General features: G+C 28.6%; 2 protein-coding genes across 5 annotated transcripts; one reads left to right on the top strand and one right to left on the bottom strand.

Moving 5' to 3' along the window:
* Positions 1 to 1,664: 1,664 nt before the first annotated feature.
* LOC114119487 (facilitated trehalose transporter Tret1-2 homolog) lies at positions 1,665 to 12,776 on the top strand. Of its 3 annotated transcripts, none has more exons than XM_050210969.1 (4): positions 1,665 to 1,688; positions 10,536 to 10,688; positions 11,191 to 11,305; positions 11,408 to 12,776. In XM_050210969.1, the coding sequence occupies exons 2-4, from the start codon at positions 10,587 to 10,589 to the stop codon at positions 12,679 to 12,681; spliced, it is 1,491 nt and encodes a 496-aa protein (XP_050066926.1). In that variant the 5' UTR covers positions 1,665 to 1,688; positions 10,536 to 10,586; the 3' UTR covers positions 12,682 to 12,776. The 3 variants fall into 3 exon arrangements, with proteins under 3 accessions (XP_050066926.1, XP_050066925.1, XP_050066924.1); XM_050210968.1 differs by lacking the exon at positions 1,665 to 1,688 and adding an exon at positions 2,427 to 2,613; XM_050210967.1 differs by lacking the exon at positions 1,665 to 1,688 and adding an exon at positions 2,427 to 2,635.
* Positions 12,777 to 15,191: 2,415 nt separating this feature from the next.
* LOC114119473 (zinc transporter 9) lies at positions 15,192 to 19,052 on the bottom strand. 2 transcript variants are annotated; one of them, XM_027981034.2, is made up of 3 exons: positions 18,741 to 19,052; positions 17,892 to 17,982; positions 15,192 to 17,396 (listed from the first exon to the last, which is right to left on the bottom strand). In XM_027981034.2, exon 3 carries the CDS (start codon positions 17,387 to 17,389, stop codon positions 15,746 to 15,748), a length of 1,644 nt encoding a protein of 547 aa, XP_027836835.1. In that variant the 5' UTR covers positions 17,390 to 17,396; positions 17,892 to 17,982; positions 18,741 to 19,052; the 3' UTR covers positions 15,192 to 15,745. The 2 variants fall into 2 exon arrangements, with proteins under 2 accessions (XP_027836835.1, XP_050066923.1); XM_050210966.1 differs by lacking the exon at positions 18,741 to 19,052 and adding an exon at positions 18,499 to 18,660.
* Between the last annotated feature and the right edge of the window lie 7 nt (positions 19,053 to 19,059).

Here is a 19,059-nt window from a genome sequence, read left to right as displayed (position 1 = left end):
TCCGTTCAGAATCTAAAACGCATGTACATGTTTCCAAAAACTTAAACAATGACAAAACGACTTATCCTCACATATAACTCACTTCATATCTGAACTAAAATTTCGAATTGCCCCTCTCATATAATTTCTGAGAGCAGTTATCAACAAAATTCTACTAAATAATGTCAACTAAACCGTGTTGCGATTCCGTTCCTACAGTTTACATATAGATACCTACTTCGATGCTGTGTAATCTAACTACTATACTGTAAACTATCAGTAATGCATATCTTATTAATTATTATACTCCCTAAGGCCTACTACATAGTACATGTACATCTTATCTATCTAATTATGAATTTTAATCACCATTCGACTAGCTCTAGTAACACGAACAAAAATAAAAAATACTACAAACAAACAACTCTCATCAAAAACCTTAATTAATAAAATGGGCTCTAACTTACCGTTGGACTTCTCCGATAACAAAATTGACTGCCTAACAGTTACGCACGGTTCATTTAAACGTTTAAGATCACTCAATAAGCTCATATCTCCAAGGAGAGATGTGCAAGTGTACTTGAAAAAACAGTTAATATTATTTTCACCTCTTTAAATCTCATTTATCGCCATTAGCCTCTATCGACGAAAACATTTAACAATGGTCACTGTCAATGTTAAGCATTCACAGAAGGTTACAAAACCCAAAACCACTAACCCACCACCGATATTCATAAAATCCAAACTAAATTTCAACTATTTTACCGCCAAAATAAATGAATTCGCGCAACTAGATGGTTTTGCATTCAATATTTCCACTAAAGTAGTTAAACTTCAAACTTTTAATTTGGACTCATACAGAGTTACTGTACAATTTCTTTAAAAAAAAACGTCTCCCTCATCAACTCATCTAGAACTCAAACGGTGCAATACGCACAACATTATAAGCTAACTTATAATATACATACTTCATTACAGGAAAAAACTAGTCTATTGTCGTGATGGCAAATTTCACAGTTTATATAATTATTGACCTTGATTTATGAAAAATATTTACCGCGTAGTTCTTTGATTTTCGATGAATTATCAAAATGTACACTAAAAATTTTGATTAGGTACCTATTATTTATTTGATCACAAACGTTATGAAATATTTTGTGTACTTACTAAGCATACGATAAAGTTTGGTAATAAGAAATAAAAAATATGCGAATGCGTGAAAATTGTTGCTCAATTAATGATTAATTTATCATCTACTTTATACTTACCACGTACGTATACATTTTAACATTTTAATTTAATCAATGCATAGAAAATTATATAATTCTGAATGTATTTTATGATTTATGTTTATATATTTTTATTAGTGATTTATTTTTCAGTTTGTAGTATTGTAAGTTGAATTCACTTTTACCATAAACACCGCGTATACTATATCATTGTTATTATTGACTTATAAATTAAATAATAAGAATAAAATACTACATTCTATAAAATTTTATTATTGTGTATTGAAAAAAAAGTATGTACCTAATGGGGAAGAGTTTCAACTTTACTGTTCCTGCGGTCTACCTACTATTGCTATGATGTAAATAACGACTTACTTGGGTTATTTTGGTTTTTGCACAGACATCTATAAAATAACAATCAAGTTCACTGTACGCCGTTTCCAAGGTATACCTAATGGACAATCCGCGATAATAATTTAGGTAAGTCGTATGTACTTTTATAAAATTTAAAATTTAAATTTAATTAATTAATTTAAAATCAAAATGTTATTTTTGCGTTTCTTATAATGTGAAAACGCGCGCAATGTTATAAAAAACTGAAATTAATTATTAATACATTTATGTATAAATACATATGCACAACGTACTGGTATATGGTATATTAACTATGATTATATGAAATATATGGTTTATTACTGTTACGTTTTCTCGGTGAATAAGCAATAAATAAATAATTTTGAAAAGCAATTATAAAATCTATCAATGTATTAAACGTATAACTGATTTTTATTATAATTTATAATACATATTAATTACTATGATAGTAATACATAGTATTCAAGAAATTAATTTGTGCAGTTCCTTAGAAATTTTATCATTTATTTATTTATTTTTTGATTACTCAGTTAACACGTGATCTTTATATTATTATCTATAATGTAACTAAGTAAGCCGTTATTTGAATGTATACTTTATACATATAATTATAATAAATTGTTATTTATTTTGTATTTTACATAGGTACCTACATAATACATCTCACACATTCATACCATTTTAGTATTACCTAAACCTAATTAATATTTTATCAGTTAGGTACAGTTTTGTACTTTTACTCTCGTCTCTCTACTATTCCCAACTTCCCCACTAGTTTACTAATAATATATACAATACAAAAAAAGTATATATGTAAGTTATGTTGTCTGCTTGAATGCCATCGCCATGTGCTATTATAACGCAGTACCAGTGAGGAACACACCTCACTCCAATCTCTTTTCTCATCACTAGTCAGTAGTCCACTGTACCTGGTGGTAGACGCTCGTTGTGAATGTTGGTGTTAGATATTTAGTTATTATTTATTTTATGTAAATGTCAAACAAAACGGCTGTGATTTTCATTGAGCATGGTAATAAAAATTATTTTCCAAGGTAAATATCCATTAACACTAACTTTATAAATTATATAGGTATTAAGTATTAAGAATTCAAAGAATTAGCTATGTTATAAAATGCTCTCGTAAAGTATTTATTTATTTGAGATTAAATAATTCAGAATGTATTATTAATATAACCTAATACATATGCTAATTTCTAATAAAAATATTATAATGTATACCTATGGCGTATATAGGTATATAATATACGAATATAGTTGTATACCTACGATGTTAATATAGCTGGTATTGGTGGTAGCTGGTCCAATATTTATTATTGTATAAAATCAAATATCTAAGTATTATTTTAATACCTAGGTAATCTAAAATTTTGTTGTAATAAAATCAATATGTCATCAAATAAATAAGATCTTATTAATAATGTGTTTGTAATATTTTATGATTTGTAGTTGTAGGTTTATATTATTATGATTTATGAGATAAAAATAATAAAAGTAAGAAACTATTGAATACTCATAAAAATCAATGGAGTAGATTAGTTATTAGTAAATTAGTTCGTATTCAAATTAAATAAATAAACGAAAATATTATCTATGTGCACTCGGGAAGATGTACCACCAGCACCTAGTAGTATTTTAAATTTATCATATTAAATAACAAGTTTTGTGTTAAATTTTGTGGTGAGTGGTTATAAGGGAAAGGTTAAGGTTAAATTATTATAAAAATATAAATAGGAATATACTAGTGGCAAAAGTAAATTTGTGCGCACATCTGAGACCTGAAATAAGTATAATTTCAATGAAAAACTGTTAGATAATCGTGATACATTCGGTGTATTGATACAATAATATATAATATAAATTTAAAAATGGCTAACAAAACGTGTGTTGGTATTTTCATAGTTTAGTTGTTTGGCGTTAAAACAACGATTTAAGCTATAGATTTTTGTCGAAACTAATTGTATTACAAAATTTAATTTAAAAAAAAAAATTATAGATTCGTTCATCCGTGAATTAATTTGAGATTTAAAATTTTTAAATATTTCACTGTTTATTTTTTTTTTCATTGCACAATTGGCTGTTAATTTGTTGGTAAATTTAATTTAAAAAATTGAGTAAAAACTAAAATTTTTTTTGTATGTTTTAATATTCAAAATATTTTATGTATCTAAATAGTAAATGTATTATTATTTATTAATGAACTACTTTTAATAATCATATATATAGGTATTAATAGGTATTATATATATTTTTTATACGGTTTAGACCTTAGATAAATAATATTATTTGTTTTATCATAATTTGTATATCAATTATATACCACTGTATTATAGAATAATTATACATATTATACATATACAGTATACTAGTATACACACATATATAATATACCATATTTGTAGTACAATAATATTACTAATTTGAAATATAATATTTAAAATGTATATGATGTATGACAACCATATTAATTGTAAAATTTAACATTTATACTTCGTATTTTTATATTTTATATACAGCTATAGAGGTAAACTTAGAATATTTCAGCCTCTGGACAGTGGACGCTATTATTATTATTATAGAACTATTAAAGATATATAGGTACAATATTATTTATAAAAATTATAAATTATAATATAGGGATTAAATTATGAGATAACAAGATTGTGTATCTATTATAGAGACATTTTATCTTGATTTAGTACAATTCTGATAATTACGTAAACTAAGGTCTGATTTTTTAAATTATGTGAATAAATGACATTTTTATTTTTATTTTCAAAGTATTATTAACATTATTTAGAAGCCCACAATGGCAACTTTTTCCAAAAATATTTACATACTTTTTTCGTTTTATTAAATAATTTATGAAAATTCTGGTATTATTTATATATTTATAATAAGTTTCTGTTTTTATTTCTAAATAATTGGTTCTAATTTACAATTCTCATTTTTCCCCTTTAATGGGTTGTAAATTATGACATTTAGGTACGTACCTATTGCCTAAATTATTGTACTTATATGATTATATGGCTGCATATTAACTAGGTAAAGAGAATAAAAAACGATATATTTGCACCTATAGACATATTATGTGTCTTTATAGAATGTATTCAAGAATGTCATGAAAGACAACAAAATAGTGACAGAAACGGGAATTTTAACAAAATCGATTTTTAATATAATTGACAATTGTAATTCAAAAACAAATCACTGTTTCTAAATACTTGAAATTTTCAACAATTAAAAATAGTAGGTTATTTATAGGCATTTGAAATATTCGTTTTTTTTTTATAAATGTTGATATAAATTTTTTGGCTGAGTCAAAATACTTGAAAATTTAATAAGGTACCTTATGAATTAATCTTATATTGATTCAAAAATTATAAGAATGCAATAATTATAAAAGAAGTTTAGCGTTGGCCAATTAATAATATTTTATCTTAGGTTTAAATTTTTACAAAATTGTAAAATAACGATTTACTATCAAATAATTTTAGATTTTGGTTATAGTTAAAAATTACTAGTCATAACTCATAGAAACTTGAAACATACACCAGTTATTAAATTGGCATTTTCTGTACAAGATTAATTTTGAGATATTTAGGTCATTAAACATTAAACCAAATTTTTTATCATCCACTGGTAAATATATCCTAGGCTGACAAATCATCTCCGTTCAGAATCGTTTTTCGCATACAATGATACCTATCATTACATTTAAATTTAACACATAAATAATAGTGACCTACTGTACCTACAGCAGAGCGTTACTTTTTTTAATTACTCTCAACACGTTTTGCTACAATGTTAGATACGTGTCACGCGAATGAGAATTCATTGATAACATTTTTTTTTTTGTTATTATAACATTATTGCAAGGCTATTTTCTTAATTAAACAATAAAATGTCTGATATTTAAAATGTATTATGTAACACATCATACCTGAACGTTGAAACACGATTGCTAAGAGATCATCATAATATTATAATCAAACTTTTTATTAGTACCTAATTATACTACCTATTTTTTGTAAGTATCTACTATAATATACTTAAAATGTCTAGCCGTTTAAGTAGTATAGTATATTATATTCTAATTATTTATTGATTGATGAATAAAAGTATAATTTATAATTTATATTTATATTTTACATTTATATTATAACAAGTAACAACAGGCGTGTTGAGGTAGCCGGTAGGTATCCATAACATTTTTCCTCTGATATTTACAAATTTGAAACTAGTATGTACTCTTAGCCAAGGGCGTATTTCTGGGGGGGGGGCGATGGGGCGATCGCCCTCCCCAGAGCCTCTGTTTTTATTTCTATTTAATAGTACCTACCTACTTTAATATTTTCGTAATTATATGTAATTATGATACAAAAAGTGTACACCGAATAACGTAAAATAATTAAACATTTTAGAATAGCGCTCCTAGTTGTTTAAATAGGTTAACATATACATTTTTGTATTTTTGGTTTTTTTTTAAATTGTATCAATAAGTCGCCCCCCCCCCCCTTGAAAATAGGGCCAGAGACGCCCTTGCTCTTAGTTCTTAGCAGTGATATAATATACTTACGTGTTTTAATTACAACCCGCAACAGCCGTTAATGATATATTTTAGATAAGCAGTTTATAAAAAAATGTTGTCATATAGTTCAATTTCATGTTTGATATTATTATGAATATCGATTAATAAAATTAGGTTGGAATTATTGTAATATTGTGTATTTGCACCTCTGGTGACTGCAAGTCCCTATTTATTGTTGTATAACATAAATTAATTAATTTTTAGCAGATTTTTGAATAGTTATAATAAAAGCACTTAATTGATCTTAAATTTAATACAATATAATATTCTCCATATATCTTTACTTAATATTTATTATTTAGTGTAACTATACAATTATTACGTTTTAAGTAGGTACAAACTGTATAAACTATAATAGTACCTACTTGTGATAACTTTATCTATTATGATTAAAATAATTATTTGATTGTTATTCTAATTAATTTTAATAAAATTAATAAATGTTATGAAAAATCAACATTATATTTCATAAATAATAAAAAAAAAAATGATTTTATAGTTAGTTCATAATTGTTTATATTATGAACAATAGATACTTGATAAAATATTATAATAGATATTATAGATTATATACCTATAACCGCATAAATTATTAATTGTATACAATTATATAGAATAGTTATGAACTATGTACCTTGTGACCAATGACCATTACCTACATTATTATATATCTTAAAAAAAAATAACATATTTTAACCATCAATATTTGAATTTATATATACGTTACGTGTATATTATATTTTCATAAGATATAAGCAGGCAGACATAGTTATAAATGATTGAATTTTTTATACTTTTATATTTATGTATTATGACAATATTTTATTTTATTCTTAAAATTATAGGTACCTTTTTTAATTTCTTTGAAAAATATAGGTACTTCTATACCTATAAGAACAAAAGTATATAATATATACAATCACAATAAGCGATAGCCACTAGTGCAGAGGTTCCCAACTCTTTTTGACTCACGGCACCCTTATTAGTCATTTTCTAATAATCTGGAGGCACCCTATCGACTACTTTGGTTTTTGATTAGCAGTGCATATGTATAAAAAAAAGTAGTAATATGTAGGTATAATATATAGTATGTACAAATATTATATTTTATAAAACAAATTTTTACATTGAAAATTAACTATAGGTATATATTTTTATTTTTAATTATTATTGCAGAAATAATATAATAAAAAATATATTTCAAATAATTTCGCGGAACCCTAAATAAAGTTCACGGTACCCCGGTTAGGAATCTCTGCACTAGTGGTATAATACCTATATATAAGTAGTACCTATAGTAATTACTAATTAATAAGTAAGTAGGTGTATACGATGTGGTGTCTCATCCAATCATGGTTCAAATAAGTGACCTTTTTTTCTTTTAAAATTTTGGTTGCTGCCCGTACCAAATAAGTAGGAAATATTTTTTTTGCCGGTTATTAAAACAAAATAAGTAAATATTCGGATTTCATCTTTACGTATTTTTATATAAATATAATACAACGCATTCCTCAACGAGTTACCAACATTTAGTGCTAATTATTTAACAATATAAAGTTATCATGCAAAATTCAATTCATTATTTTATTGTTCAAATCCAGTATATTATTTCAGTTTTTAAAAATTTTTATAGCAATGTCAAATATATTTAACCATAAAAACATTTATATGCCATTAATAATTTATTCCATTTACTTTTAAATGTTCAAAAACTATGCTGAGTTGACTGTACTAATCAATTTCCAACAGGTAAGATTGATTAGTATTTTAAAGTTAATATATTTATACAATGATGTGTGACTTATACCTATTATAATTAAATCATATGATTAAAGATTCTGTCTCTTATATTTACTGTGAGGTCAGTATTCAGTACAAAATATAAGTAGATACTATTAGGTTTAGGTAGGTTCCTATACATCCAGAAAATCCAAGTACCAAGCACGTAATTTCATAAAGACAATAGAACTTATTTTTATGGTTATCAAAACGTAATTGTTTATAATAGTGTTATCGGGAATCAATACCAGCAGTTGATCATTATTTATTATAGTATTGATGCATGAGTCATTAATTCATTCTAAAAACTGGAAAATATATTCAATCTACTATTTCAATATCGCATACAATTACAAAAAAATATAGAATAAATTACACATTAGTTAATACAATGTTAATTTTATTGCGATGTTACGACAATTACGTAAAAGAATAAATATCATGATTTCAGTAATCAGTGATGGTAAATGATAATATGTTTGTAGGTACAGTACACAATGTATTGTATACTATTATCTACCTTATTATTATTTAACATTAAAAACATTGAACTCATTTTAAATATTCATATAATTGTTCTAATTTTGCAATCGTCATTTTTACTATTAATTTATTTATTATCGCTTTATATAATTATATTTATATTGAGCTTAATATTTTTGTTCTAAAATCTTCCACAGTATTGACCAATGCATTGGTGTCGAGCATAGCATAAATAGAAAATGACTAAATAAATAATAATTCATAGTATACTTCATTGATTTAAAAATTCTCTTTGTTTTAGATTTTATCATGAATACATTGAGTTTACAATGATGTATGTTTTTGTGTGTCATTAAACAGTTAGTAGAGAAGGGAGAGGGAGGGTAAAAGACCCTTAAAAGAGTGTTTTAAATGAAAATACTCGTACGTAGTGTCAATTTTTATGTAAAACTAGTTTTTGAAAAATCGATTTTCACGTTTGGTTTTATTAACCGTAGATACTTAAAATTTACATCAAATGTTTAATTAATAATTTTTAAACATACTTAGTATAATTTTCAAAATATCTTGACATTTTTAAGGTTTTTACCTATAGGTAGGTTTAACCTAACCTAAGCTATAAATATCGACATCAGTATTTGCGAGGACTTGAAACTCTTACGTTAGTTTATTATATTATATTTTATTTAAATACACACAATGATACATTCAAATGTAATATTGTCTGCAAAAATGCATTGAAACTGCCTTATTATTAATGTAAATATGTATTAAACTATGTCCTATACATTATAAAAACAGAATCACTTAAGAAATCAACTAAAATAATATAATATCTGCTACGTGTGCACAATAAAATGAAACCGGTTTTTCAAGTACGACCACGGGAATTGATACAAGTAAAAATTGTATTAATTAATATTTTACTAAATAAAAAAATAGTAAAAATTTTACTGTTAATTTCAATAATGGGCTTCATTTATTGTGGTAACTGATATTGATTTATTTGAATGTATATTTTGTATTTTTGTCGTTACTATTTAGTTATAATCAAGCAAAACTTGCAATGCTCACCCAATATCTACAGTACTTACTATAGCTAAGATAATATAATTTTAATTATAATTCAGCTTTAAATAGTAATATGAAATTCAGATCAGATTGATACTTATTAACTATTAAGTATTACTATCATTTGTAAATTCTATATTTTTATATGTATTAACTATTAAGAGTTAGAATTAATGTATTTTAATATTTAAAAATTAATATTTGTTGTATATTAAGTGTTTGTACTTAACCTATACCGTTTTTTATTCTTACTTGCGTTGCTTATCATCTGAAGTTTATGTTAACTGTTAAGTAATCATTGTAATCGTCCGTAAACTTATAAGCTAACTAATTCTGATTTTTTTCTGACTAAAAACTGGTCTTTTGGTCGAAAAAACTATTGTCGAAGAATTGGGAGTCTGTGAATTATGAATAAACCATTTTATTTTAGTAGATAATAATCAAAATAACTTTATTACTTCTTGAAAGCAACTTAGGTAATATCTAATATGTATAATTACTATTTACTAGTACAGATGTGCAGTGAAACTTCTATTTAACGAAGTCTCACGGGGTACGAAAAAAATTTGTATTATAGAGAAATTCGTTAAATGGAAGTTTGTTGTATGGAAGTTTCACCTAGCCAGTGGCGTATTTTTAAAACTTTTCTGAGGGGGGGGGGGGTCCACAGTTTATACATAATTAAATAATTTATGTAAACTATGATAACTATATACCTATCACCTTTATGACACATTATATTTAGCCGTAACTTGGAAACCATCGTTAGAATACATAGAATACCAATTTCTACTCTTATAACTTAACTATACTGCAAGAATAAGTATCAGTTTTTTCCTCTCCAGTTTACCCTCCCTAAATACGCTACTGTACCTACTACCTAGCTATATAGTCCTATACTATATACTATATATTATGTATTATGAGTGTGTGGTGTACACTATCCTACAATATTAATAGGATTTATATAAATTTATTAAAAATAGTATATTATATTTTCTGATTTTCAGATATTAATTCTCTGACTCTTTCAAATAGTAGAATTTAACATCAAAATATACATGGAGTCAAATGAAAAAACCAATTTAATAACTAGTAATCTGTACACAAATTACTCGAATAAACCACACCATTTGCATTATACAAGCACAATAAGCAGAGTGGTTAGTATCTACCTATAAAAAATTATTTAGATTGTATTATTAAATTATTTTTATAAAATAAAAAATTAACAAACATTATTATACCTACTTATCAATTATCTATTTAATTATTTAATTAAACTTTAAATTTAATATTTTTATTCACACACACACATTACATATAAATACATAATTTTTATTATATTGAGGTTACCAAATACCAATTAACCGATTAATCGTTATTTGCTATCCTTAATATAATCGATTACCCATACGTTTTGCGATTTTTATTTATTAAAAAAATTACAACATTTATCTCAATTCACATTGTGTTAAGTAGGTACCTTACTAACTGTTTATTTTGAATTAAATAATTATAGTCCGTTCAGATTAATGCTTAATTATATATTTATGTATAATATCGTATGATTAATTATTAAAATATATATCTATTATTTAATTTCATCAAATGTCCTCATCGATTAGTGCGATTACTAATACTATCATTTATCGTTTGTCTCAGTTATGGCTGGCATTGGTAGTAACAATGCCGTGTTTGGCGCCGGGCATGAGTTTTGGATATTCTGCTATCGTATTGGATCAATTGCAATTAACAGTTGACGAACAATCTTGGTTTGGTATTTATACTTGAAACATTATTTTTTTTTTACACAATCTTAGCGCATATAGGTGAAAATCGCCTATACAAAACTCACGATTTTGTCTGTTTTCCGGTGCAGCTAGTCTACCGTCCACGATGATGCCGATCGGTTGCCTGTTGAGCGGGCCGCTGATCGACAAGCTCGGCCGGAAGACGGCGCTGATGGTGACCAACCTGCCGTCCTGCCTGGGCTGGCTGCTGTTGTCCAGGCAACCGGCCGGCCTGTACGTGCTGTACGTGGGCCAGCTGCTGGTCGGCCTGTCGGTGGGCCTGTCCACGACCCCGGCCACGGTGTACGCGGCCGAGTGCATCACGGTCAACTACACGGGGCTGCGCGGGTGCTTCACCATAATGACGTCCATCATGCTCAACTTCGGCATGTTCCTCACCTACCTGCTGGGCGCCCTGATGCCCGCGTACGTGGTCGCTTACGTGGCGGCGTTCGTGTCGTTCGCCGCGTTCATATTCATCGGCACGCTCATACCCGAGAGCCCGCCCTGGCTGTTCGGACAGGGCCGCCGCGTGGACGCCGAGTTCTCGCAGCGGGTGTTGCGCATCGCCCAGCCCATACTGCAGACGCGCCGGGCCCAGTCGCTGGACGGCGACTCGGCGGCCGCGGTGCGCCTGCGGTCCCGGATCGTGGACCGGCTGGCCGAGCCGGACGTGTACAAGCCGATGGCGATCATGACCACGTTCCTGTTCTTCCAGCAGGCGTGCGGTTCGTTCGTGCTGACCGCGTACATGATCCAGCTGCTCGGCGGCCTCGGCGTCACCGTCGACGCTTACCTGGTGACGCTGCTCGCCGGGTTCACCAACCTGGCGGCCATGGTCCTGCTGTCCGTGTTGCTCACCCGGTTCGGTTTCAAGCAGCTGTCGTACGTGTCGTGCGCCGGTTACGCCGCGTCCATGGTCCTGCTGGCCGCGTTCCTGCTGTGCTACGGCGGCGGCGACTCGGTGGTCATAAACGCCGTGGTCATCAGTTGCGTGCTGCTCAACATGGCCATGAACGGTCTGGGACTGCGGCCCATACCGTACGCCATGCTCGGCGAGCTGTTCCCCACCGACGTGGCCGGCGTCGCGGGTTCCGTCGTCGCGTGCATGTCGTCCGTGTTCAACTTCGTGGCCATCAAGTCGTACCCGTACCTGCGCATATGGCTGGGCCCGGGCGTGTTTGCGGTGTACGGGGCCCTGGCGCTGCTCACGCTCGTGTTCGTCGCGACCATCGTGCCGGACACCCGGGGCAAGACCATCAAGCAGATCGGCGACGATTTCCTGCGGAAGAAGTCCACTGCAGACGGCGGCGTCGATGGCGTTTACCGGAAGAAGAGCTGTACCGCGGACGAAGTCTTTTGAGCGCGGCGCGCGCGCACGATCGGTTTTATCTTTATAATAATATTTTGATTTTCTAGGATCTCATTTTTCAATATATCGTTATAAATATAATATTATGTGATTTCTTTTCTTTTTTTTTTTTTTTTTTTTTACGTTCGTGACGATTATTGTTAAATAATATAAATTATAATATTATAACATATAAAAATTGTGTTTGTTCGTTTATATGGTGAAACGTTAGTCGAAAAAAAATTACGATTCTGTATCGGTTCTCGTATACCTAATTATTATGATTTATGAAAAATAAATCAAACTGACGAGATGTTAGTCGTTTCTCTCGGTAGTAACTATTAATTCTTGTATTACACCTACAGTTATACGGCAGATTGAGAGCTTGAATTCATAACAATTATTTAATTTTTTTGGTTATAATAAGGACGGGGCTGTATAAAACCAGGGACCACTGCTGATTAAAATTTTTGGAGAGCTGCTTCATAGGAATCCGACAACTTTTCAGGTGATGACATCAAAATTTGCTCACGCGTGTTTATCCAAAACTTAACTAAAATGAAAATTTTTGAAATCTATATTCAATAGAATAACAAAATAATCATTATTTGAAAAATACATTTCTTGTCTGCGCACTCTGCAGGCTAGATAAAGTTTGTTTCCGGACTGTAGCCATTTGTAGGTACTCCATACTCACAGACATAAAACATTTTTTACTTCTTTGGTAGTTAATTACCATTTATCAATTAATTTTAAAATTAAGTCTTAAATTCTTTAAAGCTTATGTTATAAATTAATGTAAATTTTTTATTTCTATTACCATCAAGCTTCGGCATTAAGGGGATTGGTGACGGTGATTGCCTGTCTTTGTCTAACACACGCGCAACATAAGAATTCAGATGTGTTTTTTGTCCAACGTACCGATTGATACAGTAAAGCGATAAGAATTCTGAAAACAGATTTGAATTCGTCGTCAAGTTTACTTGAGAACGGCCAGTCCACATTTTTATATTAAAATATAACTTTTTAAATAATTGAAATATGAAAATTTTTTAATTACTCGTTTGTAATATAATAATTTTAAGATTTTGGCAGATAATATCAAAAATGTGGACTGGCCGTTCTCAAGTAGACTTGACAACGAATTCAAATCTGTTTTCAGAATTCTTATCGCTTTACTGTATCAATCGGTACGTTGGACAAAAAAACGTCTGAATTCTTATGTTGCGCGTGTGTTAGACAAAGACAGGAAATCACCGTCACCAATCCCCTTAAATAAAATTTTGATGCAAAATTACGTAATTCCTATTATAAATAGAACATCAAATAATTCCTTTTTTTTGATACTGTAGGTAATATTTTGTGTATAGTTAAATTACCTATCTAATTTAATTATAACAGATATCTTATTTAGAAATATTTATATTTATCTTATTCAAATAATATTATTATAATAATCTTACCTATTGACTATGAGCAATAAATCTAACGCTAAAATTGTGCGTAGCTCATGTATAATCTCACTGGGAATTGCAACAATTTATTTTTGAATATGAATTTTTAACTCGCTAATTGTTGTAGGACAAGTAGTATGCAGTATATTCTTGAGATAGGTACCAAAGATAAAATGGTACACTTTTAGTCTGGTGATCTTTTGTGGGAGGGGGTCAATGAATATCACAAACCACGAAATATTACGATACGTACCTATGAACAAACACTATTTTACAAACATCAATTTCAAAATATGAGATTGTTAACCTTTGGTCTTTTTAGACTTTTAGAGGATACATACTCGCAGTTAAAATTTTGTGTAATATAATGTTGTAACCTTTAATAATAGTGAATTGACCTTTTACTAGACTTAAATGTAAAAACATTATCGGCAATTTTACTATATTTTAATTTTTAAGAAGTTATGAGATAAATTGTAATATCTTTGTTTATAATAATGTTAACATATAACTTCAATTAAAAATTAAAAGCACCCTTATGGCATATAAATCATATAATTAAATTTCTGTTTTCAATTAAAAAAATGTTGTAAACACATTTAGTACACTTTGTATGTACAATTTACAAGTTATAACTTATAAGTATTTAAAGTATTATTATTGAAAAATAATCATAACTCGCTTTAAAATAAAAAACAATAATATGGATATTTAATAATATCTAATTAATACGTAATTCACTTTAATATTTAAATCATTATTTAAAATGTATATCTTATAAAACGTCGTTTAATAACTATGTCCACTGCTGAACATACATTAGTGACATCTTTTTGAAAACGGAAATATTATTCTAAATAGAATTAGTATTTGTTATGGAGTAGTAAATGTTATTCAATGGTATAAGACAAAACGGATCTAATTTACTATTTAGTATTTTTATTTTTTGTAATACTATTTATTATAAACTAAGTCTAATATTAAAATTAATAAAGTTAACATAGGTACACAAAATAGGTAAGAAAAGGTTTTTGTGTATATTTTTTGTTATTACACTATATAATCGGGTTTAATTAAAATAAAACATTTTATTTTAAAGATGATAACATTTATATTATAAATATGCAAGCAAATCACAGTTTAGCTGCAGAATGATACAAAATAAAATTTAATTGGCCTTGGATAAAAATAAATCTAAAAAAGTACAATACATATGATCGACATATTATTAAAAGCTGTTTAATACTAACAATATTAATTTAAAGAAATATATTTTGTAAAATCGTTTTGCTTTTGACACTGACTAAATGTCTCCAAGCTGAATACCATAAATTACCAGCATCATTCTTTTAATCACCATATTGTTCATTTTCAATATAAATAAATTCTTCTCGGTTCTCATACTCAATAATTAGGTATGCAGTAAGCATTATTAACTTATAAAAAAAAATATATGCATACATTTTAATTTATTATAGCTAATAATAAAAATTTAAAATAAACATGTAGAATAAGATCATATTTTCCCATGTTATGCAAAAACTTATTTGATCATAAGCTTCGACAGTCTGCAGTTGATAATATGTTCTTAGTGTATTAGTTAAAGAAAATAAAGAAAATGTCTAAAGTATTTCTAAGTCACAGTGTCTTATTTCAGGGAATTTTGATCTTAGTTGCCATTCTATTCTATCAATCTCTCCACCTATCATATCAATTATATTTTCACTGTGTTTCAATAAGAATGCTTCAGCACAATCTGCATTTTCAATACCCTTCACTTCTGCCATCAATGCTTCAGGATCGAGTCTGTCAAGGTATTGTTTAGCTAATTCTCTTCCATCAAAATCCAACTCGGCTTTATACCTAATCAAACTGTTTCCCATATCAATACCTTTAACATCGTGAATAGCCCTTATCATAACATCAGACTCCAATTCAGCATTGATTTTGTTTAAATATGTTAGACTAATAGAGCGGCCGACTATAGCTGATGTGTTTGTATAAATAATGAAGGAAGCAACTGTGCCTAAAATTCCACCAACTAGCAATGATCCCACAGCATCTGGTATAGGAGTATTTAAGTACGAAGTTAATGACATACACACAGCGGCAACTCCAATAGATAATACAGCAGCGCAATCTTCTAATAATACAACATTGACAGTAGGATCATGACCTCGTAAAACATATTGTAAGAAAGAAATATTGGATTCTTTGGAACATTTTTTAATATTATTGATAGCAACTGCTAATGTTGCTCCTTCAGATATAAATGAGCCACCAAGCACAAAATATGCCCAAAATAGAGAATCTAATGGTTCAGCATGAATAAGTCCTGTTACACCGTGGTAAATAGAAAGTCCAGAGCCAATACAGAAGATTCCTACTCCAGATATTAAAGAAGCAACATATTTCATGTTTGAATATCCATATGGATGATACGAATCTGCTATTTGTACCGATTTATAAATACCAAATGCAAGAATGACTTGATTAATTGTATCAGCCATTGAATGTATACACTCTGAAAACATGCTGTGACTTCCAGTATAAAACCAAGCCAAACCTTTGAAAATTGTATTCATACCGTTTATGAAAACTGCTGTCAAGACAACACGGCCAGAATCACCAAATAGTCCTGATGACTTTTGTGTTTTGAGATCATTTTTATTTAGAGTCTGTCGACGGTTATTTCTTCTATGTGCTTTAATAGTGAACATTGTTTGTTGTTTTTTTTTTCTCTCAATTTCTCTTTTAATTAGTTGAGTCACCAAACCTTCCTGAGATCCCCAAACTTCAGATGCTTTGGCTACAACATCTTTCCGCCAATAAACATTTATTGGGGGCTCGTCATCAAAAGGAGATCTCCGTTTGATAGTTTTAAGCCCTTCTAGATCAGTTGATTTCAACATGAACTCGGTCATTGCACGACGAGCAGTAATATAATTTCTATCAACAGATTTTTCAGGTCTTTGGACTTTATCAACATTTTTTTCAAAGCTTACTTTATCTAACACAGTTTTAACTGGGACACTTTTCAACAATGGGTCTTTTTCTTCTGGTTTTGGTTTTATATTATCACCGTTGTCATCATTAATGGAAGAAAAACATCGAATTGGCCATAATTGATTTTTTGCAATACATATCTCGTGAGTTTGGTATCGAGTAACATACCGTGATAACTTGCGAATTAATACAGCATCACTTTTCATAGATGATATGATGCATTTGCATGGCACCCCAAGATTTTTGTAGAACAGCGTCATTTTATTTCTATATTAAAAGATAATAGAATTAAAATTGATTCCTAATATTAACCAAAATAGTATATTATTTCTTAAAAATAATATTAGTGTACTTTATAAATATATGATTATAGTAAATGTACAAGATGGGTATTTTTTCATTTTCTTTATTAAGAACTTTCTTAAATAACACAAAAAAAAAAAAACCTCCAATTACTCTATTCGCATTACACATTAAAATTAATTTTAATACAAAAAATATTAGGTAAGACCCTAAGGAACATTTATGATTTTACTTAAAATTATAGTTGTCAAACTAATTTCTATTAAACAAAGATAAAATTAGAATTATTAAAATCATTAAAATATTCAATTAGTACTAGGTAGTACTAGGCGTCATATGATTATTTTGTGCATTATTACTTTAAAAACTTGCACAAACTTTTGGATTATTTATTTTTATACAAATATTATAGGTATAATATATTTAGAAATAGTAATTTAATAAAATTGTTTTACTTACCTAATTTATGCTTTTTGTAACAAATTATAATTTTTGATACGACGTTATTCTAGATTTTCAATGTAGATCAATACTGCTCCAAGGAGATTACCTATAACAAAATGAAGTATTACATTGTGTAATGCCTAATATTTCTAAAAGTAGGATCATTCTTAATGAAGGTACAAAAAGTTATTTCATAACTAAAAACAAATGTAATATTTTACATTACAAATAATAAAAGCAACTGTAAAACATAAAACAAGAAATTTAGAATGTCAATAAACTAATAATCTAGCTAAATATGATTAGAATTATGGATTTAGAAGTAAAAAATTAAACATAATAGTTTATATAACTATCATTTATGTTTTATTTTATAAAATATATTTTGACTCAAAGTATACATGAATGGTAAATAGATAAATAATATTATATATATATGTGTGTATGTATATGTATGTATATTTAATAGTTATAAGAACAATGTTTAAATTCTGTTAGTAAATAAAAATAATTTTAAGATTTAAATGATAATAATAACAATTTACTGTAGTTATTAATCAAAAATGTACATAAGAAGTAGCTCAGTCATAGCAGTGCAAAATCAATATTTTTGTACATTTACCCGATTCATAATCTGATATATTTTTAAATAAACAAATAAATAAAATTGCTGCTGGTTTGGTAGAGTCATAATGAATAAAATACTAAAGCTTATTTCATTCAACAATAATTTCTTCTAGGTAAAATAGACTATAATATTATGAAGTAGATTATATGATGCAATTACAGTATGGTCATAAAAACATTAATAAACTTAAATAATATGTATCATTTATTATGTAACATAAAATATGATATACTCACCAATATGTATGATAAGCTAAGTTATCATAGTCTCGAGATTCTCTGGTCTTGTTTGTCTACTAAGTAGTATGCCGAATGTGTCGTTTTGTAGTACAAATATCATCGACCTTCGCTCTAGTAAACATTATGACGGCCAACAATTGGTACTTGGCCGACCGACGTGTTAATATATTATAATAGTTTCGAAACGAAACGATTAAAATCGAACTGTGCAATTAGCGTACCTATTGAGCAAATTTCTTACATTTCACTTTTCTCGTTCAATAGTCACTGCTGAATCACGTCTTTAACTCTACTACTCAAACGCTGTGTATACATA

Source organism: Aphis gossypii, chromosome 1, assembly GCF_020184175.1.
Source record: "Aphis gossypii isolate Hap1 chromosome 1, ASM2018417v2, whole genome shotgun sequence".
Classification (NCBI taxonomy): domain Eukaryota; kingdom Metazoa; phylum Arthropoda; class Insecta; order Hemiptera; family Aphididae; genus Aphis; species Aphis gossypii.
This window is presented reverse-complemented; position numbering and strand designations above follow the sequence as displayed.

Excerpts from the sequence above, each read along its gene's own strand:
- LOC114119473 (XM_027981034.2), bottom strand. The coding sequence starts at position 17,389 with ATGACGCTGTTCTACAAAAATCTTGGGGTGCCATGCAAATGCATCATA.
- LOC114119487 (XM_050210969.1), top strand. The coding sequence starts at position 10,587 with ATGGAGTCAAATGAAAAAACCAATTTAATAACTAGTAATCTGTACACA. Across the intron at positions 10,689-11,190 it reads CAAGCACAATAAGCAGAGTG|TTATGGCTGGCATTGGTAGT; the intron begins GTTAGTATCTAC and ends CGTTTGTCTCAG. Across the intron at positions 11,306-11,407 it reads TGACGAACAATCTTGGTTTG|CTAGTCTACCGTCCACGATG; the intron begins GTATTTATACTT and ends TTTCCGGTGCAG.